The 12,264-nt window shown below is 43.0% G+C and overlaps 1 protein-coding gene across 1 annotated transcript; it reads right to left on the bottom strand.

Annotated features, from left to right (window-relative positions):
• Positions 1-1,991: 1,991 nt before the first annotated feature.
• LOC131988465 (uncharacterized) lies at positions 1,992-9,031 on the bottom strand. Its single transcript, XM_059353581.1, has 3 exons — positions 8,877-9,031; positions 3,225-8,124; positions 1,992-2,472 (listed from the first exon to the last, which is right to left on the bottom strand). The coding sequence occupies exon 2, from the start codon at positions 7,924-7,926 to the stop codon at positions 3,718-3,720; it is 4,209 nt and encodes a 1,402-aa protein (XP_059209564.1). The 5' UTR covers positions 7,927-8,124; positions 8,877-9,031; the 3' UTR covers positions 1,992-2,472; positions 3,225-3,717.
• Positions 9,032-12,264: the final 3,233 nt, after the last annotated feature.

Below are 12,264 nucleotides of genomic sequence, written 5' to 3'. Positions count from 1 at the left end.
GAAGACACAAAATTACCTAAAAAAGACAAAATTACCCCCAAAAAAAGACACAAAATTACCAAAAAAGACACAAAATGACTAAAAAAACACAAAATGACCAAAAAGACTAAAACACATGAACACTTTAACACAGTGGAGAGAGAGCTGACTTAAAAAATGATTTGGCGACCCCCAGAAATCATCTCGCGACCCCAGTTGGGGTCGGGACCCCAAGTTTGAGAATAGCTGCCCTGGACAACAGGCTCCCCGTGGTGGTAGCCACAAGAACATATTGAATTCTTCAGACCCCGGGAATGAGAGGTTCGCTCAAACACAATGGCTCTAATTGATATTTATTTATGTGATGGTGACTCTCTAACTGCTCAGTTGTAACCTCCTATCCCTTGGAAGAATTGCAACATTCAGTTCACAAACTAGAAGTAATGGTGTGGGACATGAAAATTGAAAAGGAACATATACCATAGTTAAATCAACCTCTGATGGAAATCAGACATGACATTAATGACAGTCAGGAACATGGATACTGGAATACAAAGGAGTTTTTGGTCCAAAATACAGAGTACCTTAGAGATCAGCTCAGAGACACTATGAAATGGCCACAACAGCACCACTCAAAACTCTTAAAGATATACTCTGTCGCTGAGAGACCATATGAACCAGTAACTTTGTTGCTGAGACCATGCAAACCAGTAACTCGGCCTCTGAGACCATGCAAACCAGTAACTCTGCCACTGAGACCATGCGAACCGGCGACTGCCACCGAGACCATGCGAACCGGCGACTGCCACCGAGACCATGCGAACCGGCGACTCTGTCGCTGAGAGACCATGTGAACCGGTGACTCTGCCGCTGAGACCATGTGAACCGATGACTGTCGCTGAGACCATGTGAACCAGTAACTCTGCCTCTGAGACCATGCGAACCAGTAACTCTGCCGCTAAGACCATGCGAACCGGTGACCGCCACTGAGACCATGCGAACCTGCAACTGCTCCTGAGACCATGCGAACCGGTGACTCTGTCACTGAGAGACCATGTGAACCAGTAACTCTGCCGCTGAGACCATGTGAACCAGTAACTCTGCCGCTGGGACCATGTGAACCGGTGACTGCTGCTGAGACCATGCGAACCGGCGACCGCCACTGAGACCATGCAAACCTGCGACTGCTACTGAGACCATGCGAACCGGCGCCTGCCACCGAGACCATGCGAACCGGCGACTCTGTCGCTTAGAGACCATGCGAACCGGCGCCTGCCACCGAGACCATGCGAACCGGCGACTCTGTCGCTGAGAGACCATGTGAACCGGTGACTGTCGCTAAGACCATTTGAACCAGTAACTCTGCCGCTGAGACCATGTGAACCAGTAACTCTGCCTCTGAGACCATGCGAACCAGTAACTCTGCCACTGAGACCATGCGAACCGGCGACTGCCACCGAGACCATGCAAACCGGCGACTGCCACTGAGACCATGCGAACCGGCGACTGCCACTGAGACCATGCGAACCGGCGACTGCCACTGAGACCATGCGAACCGGCGACTGCCACTGAGACCATGCGAACCAGCGACTGCCACTGAGTCCATGCGAACCTGCAACTGCCACTGAGACCATGCGCATAAAACTAATGTTAATTGCAAAGTCAATGTCATTGAAAATAATGTTAATGTCATTGAAAGGCCTTGAAAATCTACCATTGCTTTTTTTGTTTGTTTGATGTGCTTTTCTCTGGGTCAGGATTTGCAAAACTATCGTAAAATTTTGAAGCAACCAAGTAGATTGATAGTTGTTTATACAGATAGCTTTCCCCTGAGACGGCAGTGTTGGTCTCTTGCATGCAATGTTTAGACTAACCCTCTCCGCCTCCTCCCCAGAAACAACAATTACAAATCTCACAAAAGTTTTGTTAATCTAAAAATTACCATCAAGATGTAACCTCTCCAGTGTGTGCAATGGTTGGTTTAAAAAAAAAAAAAAGATATTTAGTATGATTTGCATTAAGTCATGTATTTAAATATACATTTCATGTTTGTGTTAGTTGAAATGGAATACATACAATGTTTTGTGTATCACTTTGTGCAGAATTAACAATTGAAGAATTTTTTAAAAAGCCTATCTTTTCAACTGGTGAACGGGGGCAGGTGGGTCCAGAGGTCATCCAGCTGTTCTTGGACTGTGGGGGTGTCTGTATTTTCAGAACCTGATGACACAATACCAAATTTATTCATACATTATAAATACTCAATTGTGAATTAATATTTTATTATTCAAAGGAAGTAGTTAAGACAGCAGATTGTATTATCAGGCCATGTCTGTGTCCACTGTGATGGGGAAAAAAACAAACCCATACTGTCAAGTGTATTTTCACTGCATGGCTTTCCACACTTGAAAGGAAGGACTTGACTCAGGATTTCACTCTTTCACTTGCTTTATTTTGCAGTTTGAGCAATGCATTTCAGTGCAGGTGAAAAACCTTTAAACACAAGAATAAACAATTGTAAATAAAAGCAATCACCAACAAAAGGTACAGGTAAGTAAAGGCAAGTATATTTCAAACAGGTAAGGTAAACATATTTTAAACAGGTAAGTATATTTTAGGTAAGTATATTTTAAACATGTATATTTTAACCAAGTATATATATTTTAAACATGTATCATTTAAACAAGTATGTATATTTTAAACATGTATATTTTAAACAAGTATATATATTTTAAACATGTATATATATTTTAAACATGTATATTTTAAACATTTATATTTTAAACATGTATATTTTAAAGAGGTAACCAATAATCCACAAAGTATATAACTTAAATAAATGGGGTAAATTAACCATTGAAGAAACAAATGTAGTTCTAAATTTAACCCACTTAAACATACAGGTTTTCAACATGTTCAATATGTGTACTTTTCAGACAATTTTAACTTATTTTAAATTAAATCAAGCCTTATTTTTATAGCCGATTTCACTGTAGATTTTAACACTTAACAAAAATACTTATGTTTTAGCCGTAATTAAATGTTTTGCTTTGTATTTTAATAAACAAAATATGCTAGATTTTAACTAAATTAAAAGTTACAAATAACATGGCTTTAAGCAATACTTAAACATACAATTATTTAAGATAAATAAAGTAATCAGAATATGCACATTTCTACATATTTTAACGAACTGAAACCCAAACAAACAAAATTAAACTCTGCCACAAACAACATGAGCTCACCGGTAGTCCGTTAGAGTCCTTTCCCATGCGTTATTTCAGTCTATTGACGGTGAACGTTTCTGCTGCCTTCCTCAGCTCTGCCGTGCACCCAACTAAATGTTTGCCGTCGGTCTTTTATCACCTTGGCGCTGATTTGGGATTGTGCTCACCTGCTGGAGCAGCGCACCTGCTGAGGCGCGCCGCGGAGAAACACACACGCCGGCGCGCGCATGCAGCAGCACGGCCGCTGTCACACACACGCAGCTTCAGATCGCCGCAACACCTCCCACTCGATCTTCCGGGCGTGACCTAGGAAGATCGCACCTCTCAGGCGAGCTGGTCCACCACAACTTGATCCTCCACTGGGAGGACGACAAGACGTCGACATCTGGTACTGCCTCCCACTTTGCTAAACACAGTCGAAACATTGGCAGTCCAAACTTCTTCCCTGCCCTCCAAATCCATGCAAAGGTCCTGACCAGGCGAGCTAGATCACTGAACCGCTTGATGTCCATCAGGTTTTGGATGGTCGGGCCTGCAGGTGGTCTCCTTTGTTGCGTTTGGTCCTTCCTGTGACTCTGACTTGGGTACTGATGGAGTTTTGTGTCTTTTCCTGTGATCTTGTCAAGACCGCAACAAATGCTTTCTTTTGCAGCTTGTTGATGCTGTCTCTTGCAGCGGCTGCAAGATCTTTGGCTGAGTGCATTGACCATTCATCTATTGGCAGGCTAAGGAACTTTGGGCCTTCTTGCCACTCTGAGCACTCATCCAGGTCCTGAGCACTGGCTTTCCCAGCCTCTCCTCTTTGATCTAATGGTGTCAATTTGGCTTTAGATTCTACCAATCTGATGATTGGGCCCTTGTCCGAGTTCCATCTCAAATACATCACAGCTCCATAGGTATGCTTACTTCCATCCAAAAATGTGATTGCAGAGGGTTTCCCTGCGACGCATGGTGGAGTCAGAGCTCTGGTGAACTTGATTTCGTCAAGCCGGACATACTCTTGAAGCAGCTTTATTGCATCCTCTCGGAATGCCCTCCTTACCAGGATGGTGCCTTTCTGCTTAACCGGGGTTACCAGGCCAAGTGGATCATACAACCCCGATACCTGGCTGAGCAACTCTCGACGTGTCAGGGGGTTTGGTGTCTGAGCTCTGATCTGCTCCAGGAGATCTTGACCAAGCCGCATCTTTTTCCTTCTCTTTGAGAAGTTGATGCCGATCATGACGTGCAGTTTGTCCTCTTCTACCAGGTAGCCCAGCCCAAGTGCTTTGTTGTCATTATCACGCATTTGGTTTGGCAGGATTATGGTCCCTGTTGCCTTCTCCTCCATCCTGTTACTGAACTCCTTCCTCCCACTTTGCCCAGAAAAGACCCAAGGTTTGAGTTCAAACCCTCCAGCTTTCAGGATCTGCTCCACGTTTGCTGTAATGGTTCTCAGTCGGTCAAGGTTGTCATGTGACGTGACGATGTCATCAACATAACTGTCCTGGTGGAGTACCTGCTTTTCTTCTTGGAGGTGAGTGAAACGAGGGAGGTTAGCTGTTTCACGCATTGCTAGCTGCGCAATGCACCCTGCTGGCTTGTCTCCAATGTTCACTCTTGTGATGGCATACTCTCCAAGTTCTTCCTCTTCTGAGTCACGCCACAGGAATCTGTGCAGGTGCATCTCTGTGTCTTCTAACCAGACTGAATTATACATTTTTCTTATGTCCCCCAGCGCAGCATATCTTCCACCCCTGAATCTGAGGAGGACAGCACGAATCGGGTTGAGGACATCTGGGCCTTTCATCAGCAGGTCATTTAGGCTCACACCTCTGCATTTTTGACTGCTGTTCCACACGAGCCTTACAGGGGTTGTGACAGAGTGGGGGTTAGGAGCGATGAGGTGGCTCACATACCATACCGGTCCAGTCCAGCTGGTGATCACATTGTTTGACAACTTGATGGCAGCTCTTCGATTGACCATGTCATGCACCTGAGCAGCATAAGCAGCCTTCCACTCCGGTTCCTTGGAAAGCTGTTTTTCTGTTCTGAGGAACGTGGCCTCAACTGTTCTCTTGTTGTTTGGTAAGGTGGCAGGATCTTCTAGCCAGGGATACCGAGCATGCCAGTGTGGCTCCTCACTATGCCGGTCCTCTGTGACATAAGTGAGACCTTCACGAACTACTTCGAGCTCCCTCTCCTCAGCCAGAGTTATTTCTTTGCCGCCTGGCTGGCAGTTTCCACAGCGGCATCCCCCACACTTTGGTTCACACGCTGCACCTATGCTGTCCCATCTCCACCACTCCAGGAAGTCCCTCTTAGTGGCTGAAGTCTTTGACTCTTTGGCCTGGGTGGTGATTTGATTGCTTGGTGGAGGCTGCTCTGGGGCCCTGTTGATGAGTTCCTCATACTTTACAGCAGCTGCCCTCATTGACCTGGCGAAGTGTGTCTTGGACTGGTGGGCTGACATGGATAGCCCTTCAAAGAGTTTGGGATGTGTTCCTCCAACTGTTTTCCCGAGGGGTCCATCCCACAGCACGAGGTCCCCAACAGCTTTGACTGTTTGAGGCACTAGTCTGCCTTCCCTGTGGCTGATGAGCAGGTTGATTTCTTTTGGTCTCACCACCTCTTCCAGTGGCACGTCCGGGAAGAACTTTTGAAGCTGTTTTGGGGTGACATGTCTGTGGATGTCTGCAATGCTGTCGAGCCCATAGCAAACCAGATTGTGTGGTCGCAGAGTGCCTTTGGGGGTCTTAACTCGAATTTTTAGGAGGTACCGCTTCGTCTCCACATGAACCTTCATTCCTGCCACTCCATGGACGACCAATTTGATTTCTTCACTTCTGAGGTTTAGTCTGCTCGCAGCCCTGTGGGTTATATAATTGGTGTCCGATGCCAAATCAATTAGTGTGCCAATCTTCTGCCCGGCATTAGCTGTCACCTCAAGAAGCATCATTATTACTGGCAGCTCTTGCAGTCCATTTCCCTCAAGGAGACCAGTCTTGTCTTTTACAGATCGAACGACTCTGGAAGCAGCATTGAAGAAGACATCTCGGCATTGCCATGCAAGTTCAGGTGAGAGCTTACTGAAGAACTCCTCCTGTTCCTCTGTGTATTTCCTCCTGCCCCTCTCTTCCTCTGGATCAATCCTGCTCCTCTTCTGGATTGCGTTGCTTTTCTTCATCTCAAAGTTGGGACACAGGTAATAATGGTGCATGGGAGTGCTTCTATCCTTGCAGTCTTTGTTCTTGCACAGGAAGCCGGGTTTGCAGGATGAGCAGTCATCATGGACCTCGAGACACTCCTTGCATGCCCCCAACCTCCTTACAGCAGCGTTCTTCTCTCCCAGCATCAGCCCCCGGAACTGCCTACAAAAGTAAAGTTTTGTCCTGTGCTTTGGGTCGCCACAGACGACACACCCTGCATGGTCACCACTTGTCTTGGTTGCCTTGGTTCTGCCATGTCTCTGCTCCATTCTTGGCTCCTCCTCCCTTAGTTGCTCGAGCTGCTCATATATGCTTTCTTGCTCTTTAAGGAATGCCAAAAGACTGTCAAATCTGTTCTCTGGAGCCACAGCATTTCTTTTATCAGCAACATAGACAAGCCACTCCTTCTTGAGAGTTTCTGGGAGTTTACTTTCAATGGACTTTGTGACTAGAGGATTCTTGATAGCACCAGTGTCTCCAAGGTCCGTCAGGTCCTGCAGTGCTTTCTCCACAGCTTGAATCAGCTCCACTATTTTTTTCGGCTGGTGACTCCGGACAGCAGGCATTCTCTGTAATTCTTCCACAATTTCAATGGCAATGGAGGTCTGGTTGCCGTAGCGGTTGCTTAGGACACGGAAGATGTCATCAGCTGTGTTGTAAGTGGTGAGTCGCAGGTCCCTTGTGACTTTATCATCAAGACTGTCCAGCAGCTGAACCTTCTTCACCTCCCTTGAGCCGGTTGGCTCCCCCTGCCGTTGGAGTGCTTCCCAGTCTTTTCTCCATCTGTGAAAATCCCGTTTGTTTCCCGTAAACTTGGGGAGGGCTGTGGGTTTTAACCTTATGGCTGGGATGGATGGCTGGGAGTAGGATGGAGTAGGTGTCCATATTTGTCTTTCAGCATCCTCCTCTTTCCTTGCCTGTATGACATCTGCCGTTTTGGAAATCAGCCTGGGGATGTGAAGATCAAGCTCTCTCAATCGACTTTGACATCCTTGCTTTGCATCCGGAGGCACCCATTGACTCCACCGGCTGTATGCTTCCTTTGCAGTTTTTGCCAGCTCCTTCAGGTGGTTGAGCTTGAACTCATATGCCTCCTGGCTGATGTTTGGTTGAACAGCATCGACACGTTCACACTCCCCTTCTGCCACCTGTAGTGCTGTAGAAATCTCAACTTTTCCAAAGCTGGCCCACAAAGTCTCCTGGATTAGTCTTTTAGTCTCTCTTAGTTTCAGCTCACACTCTTTTGCAGTCCTTTCCATTTCGGCTTCTTGCTCCACAGTTAACGCAGCGTCTTCACCTGCATCCAGCTCCGCCTCCAGATCTGCAATTATTGCGGCCTCCAAATCATCATTTGCATCGATAACTTTTTTGGCCTCAGCTGTGAGTTTGCTGTAACTCTCCTTGAGCTCTTCTTCAGACATGTCTGCATATGTTCTTCTTATGCGGTTGGCCAGGCGAGAGAATAGTCTTTTAGCTGTTGTTCTCTCCACTTTAAGTTGCTCCGCAGATTTCCCACTTGCTTGGTCAGCCATGGCTACAGGACGTTCACAGAAGTTCCCTGGTGATGATGCCTTAATGCCTCAAGCTTATGGTCTTCGGTTTTTCACTGTCAAGTGTATTTTCACTGCATGGCTTTCCACACTTGAAAGGAAGGACTTGACTCAGGATTTCACTCTTTCACTTGCTTTATTTTGCAGTTTGAGCAATGCATTTCAGTGCAGGTGAAAAACCTTTAAACACAAGAATAAACAATTGTAAATAAAAGCAATCACCAACAAAAGGTACAGGTAAGTAAAGGCAAGTATATTTCAAACAGGTAAGGTAAACATATTTTAAACAGGTAAGTATATTTTAGGTAAGTATATTTTAAACATGTATATTTTAACCAAGTATATATATTTTAAACATGTATCATTTAAACAAGTATGTATATTTTAAACATGTATATTTTAAACAAGTATATATATTTTAAACATGTATATATATTTTAAACATGTATATTTTAAACATTTATATTTTAAACATGTATATTTTAAAGAGGTAACCAATAATCCACAAAGTATATAACTTAAATAAATGGGGTAAATTAACCATTGAAGAAACAAATGTAGTTCTAAATTTAACCCACTTAAACATACAGGTTTTCAACATGTTCAATATGTGTACTTTTCAGACAATTTTAACTTATTTTAAATTAAATCAAGCCTTATTTTTATAGCCGATTTCACTGTAGATTTTAACACTTAACAAAAATACTTATGTTTTAGCCGTAATTAAATGTTTTGCTTTGTATTTTAATAAACAAAATATGCTAGATTTTAACTAAATTAAAAGTTACAAATAACATGGCTTTAAGCAATACTTAAACATACAATTATTTAAGATAAATAAAGTAATCAGAATATGCACATTTCTACATATTTTAACGAACTGAAACCCAAACAAACAAAATTAAACTCTGCCACAAACAACATGAGCTCACCGGTAGTCCGTTAGAGTCCTTTCCCATGCGTTATTTCAGTCTATTGACGGTGAACGTTTCTGCTGCCTTCCTCAGCTCTGCCGTGCACCCAACTAAATGTTTGCCGTCGGTCTTTTATCACCTTGGCGCTGATTTGGGATTGTGCTCACCTGCTGGAGCAGCGCACCTGCTGAGGCGCGCCGCGGAGAAACACACACGCCGGCGCGCGCATGCAGCAGCACGGCCGCTGTCACACACACGCAGCTTCAGATCGCCGCAACACATACCTTGTATACTGGAGAAGGAGTTGTGGGTGAGTTATCCATCATCCACAGCCGGCTGGTTGACGGAGGTCTTTGAGGTCCCCTATGGTCGGAAGTGGTTGGGCTGAGTGGGGCAGGATCTGCAAGGTCGAGACTTGTCCAACGCACTTTCTGAGCGCGGCATCTTGGAAGCAGTGGTCTTCCTCGTCTCATTTGGTCCTGCAATATACAATAGCCTGTACAACAATAACTCACAAAATAACTCAATAACAATAATATGCAACTGTAAGTGATTTGAACTAAATTAATTTGCTAACTTAACTGTCCCTAGTCCAGCATAAAAAGCTAAACTGTACAAACTAAATACTCTACTATAAACCTAACCTACTCCTAACCTAACCTAAATATAAATGTGCAAAAAATATGAAAAGTTAGCTTAGTCTGTCTTGAAGATGCTGGACACAGGAAACCTGGAAAAGTCAGAAAATACAGTGACTTCTACACTATATATTGAGGACCACATGCTGAAAAATCTACATAATGTGAAATACTTACTCTGATGTGAAACAACAATATGGTGATGGCTTCTCAGGTTTTAGCCTACAAAATGAATAAATACAACATGTTAATGAGACAGCAATACTTAATTACATGAGAGTTTGACCAAGCGTCAATTAATGAATGACCATTATTGTTACCAATTTTTTTTACTAGTTACTAGTTTTTGTTCTAATAATCTATTTTCCCCCATTCTCTAATTTAAAAATAAATAAATGCATAAATAATACTAATAATATTGATTATCCCAAATACACCTTTCCTTCAGATATATTTGTATATCACTATCCATGACATCACAGAACAGTGGTTGAAAGTTCTTTATGTATAATAATTTCAGTGTTTCTCAACATTACAAAAGCAATTTTTTAAAATTGCTTACCTGAAAAGGTGAAGACAAACAACTGAATGCTGAAGGTCAACGAAGAACTGGATACTAAAGTCTCTTAGGTGAAGTAGTGTTTATCTAGAACAGGATGACAACCGTGAGCATTGCAGCATTGTAACAATAATGTGTTATTAATGTTTTAAATAACTGAATTAATGTATCACTTATTCATAAAAATCAGTATGAAGCTGAATATAATCATTTGAATTAAATACACACATAGCACCTCTAGAAACATAGTAACATTTTCAGCATATGTGCCCCTCTGCATCCTTAATAGATAATATAAATTATAACTTTCTTCATACATTTTTACGTGTTTTATACATTTTTATAGCACCCATGGTCCTCAGGGGTCAAAAAGGACCTCATGACATTAGACTGGTTTTAGGAAATGTAGAAAAAAATATTATCACCTTTTTTTTCACCTTTTAAGGTAACCCATGACCAAAAAAATTATATTTCATTTTCATATTTTTTTCATTATTATTGGTCAATTTTTTTTTCAAATATACAAATATCAAAAGATCAGAAGTTTCACTAAAAGTTGACATGACCTACTCTGTGCATTCCCATCAAGAATTATTTTTCTCTCTCTTGAAATGAGGCCTAATTTTGAATATTTGACTAAAATTGACCAATAATAAAGAAAATAATATATCAATCAATCAATTTTTGGGGCATGAGTTGCCTTAAATGATAAAATAATAAAAAATAAAAAAAAGTTGGTAAAAAAAAATGTTTTCCCATAAAAACAGTCTTGTGTCATGGGATCCTTTTTGACTCCTGAGGACCATGGGTATATAGTCGATGGGAGGACCACACAAGGGTTAAAAAAAATAATAATACATAATTTATGAAAGTAGTTTATGTTAATTCCGCTTCCATGAGGGCGCTTGCTCATGCAGCGACCGGCAGCAGGTGTAGGCTCCGTCTGTTTGTTTTTAACTATGCTGTGTATTTAGTCTGTTTTATCTATTTTTTTAAATCAACATTGGCCAATTTTAAGGTTTAGTTGTCCCACAGTTTCGCTATTAAAGTATGCAGTAGCGCTGATTTCACCATGGATTTCTTCTTGCTACAAATTGTTTGGCTGGCGTTCTACCTGGCCTGGAGGCCCGGCTGCTCTTTAATCACTTCCAGTCCCCCTGCTCGGATCCAGGCTGGATATGATCGGATCCAGTACACCAGAGAGGTCCTCCTTAGGTGGAACACAGTTGGTGTTCCTCCGGCGGACTTTAATTCTCCCACTTTTGACGGGATCCGCTCATATGGATTACGAGGACCGGCTTTCATAACGACCGGCGGAAAACACCAGGGATCAAAGACAAGGAAGCAAGGGTGAAGAGCGGGGATTCGTCTTAAAATGAGAGGTATGTCTCTGTCGCATATACCTTTACCCTCCATCGGTCTCTCAAACGTCCGGTCCTTGCGGAATAAAACTGAGGAGCTGCAGGCGCAGGCCCGCTACAGGCATGAATTCAGAGACGCCTGTATTCTGGCACTGTCCGAGACGTGGTTGTCACATAAAGATTTGGACAAAGAATTGACAATTGATGGATTCGGGGAACCGATCCGACTGGATAGGGACGCTGTGGCCACTGGCAAATCTGCCGGTGCTTAGCTACCAAAGCCTCCCACCAACCCCCCCCTCCCTCCTCCAAGACAGACATTCTAACTTAACGGACATGGCATTTTTTCATAAAGCATGAGACCTTATAACTTGACCATACATTGTCCAATCTGCCTCAAACTTGTCATGCATGATGATGGTTCATCACTGACCAGTTCTACATAACAATATTTTGTAAATTCCCTCCCTTTTGATTAGCCACGCCCCTTTCATAACTAATAAACTGTCCTAGAAACTTGTATAAGAGAATCAAGGGCCAGAGGCAAGCACACAATCAAAATTTCTTTAGAAATTTTCTAGTTTCATCTTGTGGTCACGAGCGCACGTTCAGCACAAGCATTAACCTGGCCATGCTGAACGTGTGCTCTCTTTTAAGCAAATCTTTTATCATAAATGACCTGATTTTAGACAGTAAGTTAGATGGGTTGCTTTTAACAGAGACATGGCTTGGCACAGAGGCACCGCTGTTCTCACTGAGGCTTGCCCACCAAATTATATTTTCCACCAGGGGAGGAAAGAGAGGAGGCAGAACTGCTTCAATTTTAATAATGTTCTAATGTCAAAGGA

The sequence above is a fragment of the Centropristis striata genome, chromosome 16, assembly GCF_030273125.1.
Source record: "Centropristis striata isolate RG_2023a ecotype Rhode Island chromosome 16, C.striata_1.0, whole genome shotgun sequence".
In the NCBI taxonomy this organism is placed as follows: domain Eukaryota; kingdom Metazoa; phylum Chordata; class Actinopteri; order Perciformes; family Serranidae; genus Centropristis; species Centropristis striata.
The sequence above is the reverse complement of the archived record's forward strand: the minus strand, read 5'-3'. Positions and strand labels throughout refer to the sequence as shown.

Excerpts from the sequence above, each read along its gene's own strand:
- LOC131988465 (XM_059353581.1), bottom strand. The coding sequence starts at position 7,926 with ATGGCTGACCAAGCAAGTGGGAAATCTGCGGAGCAACTTAAAGTGGAG.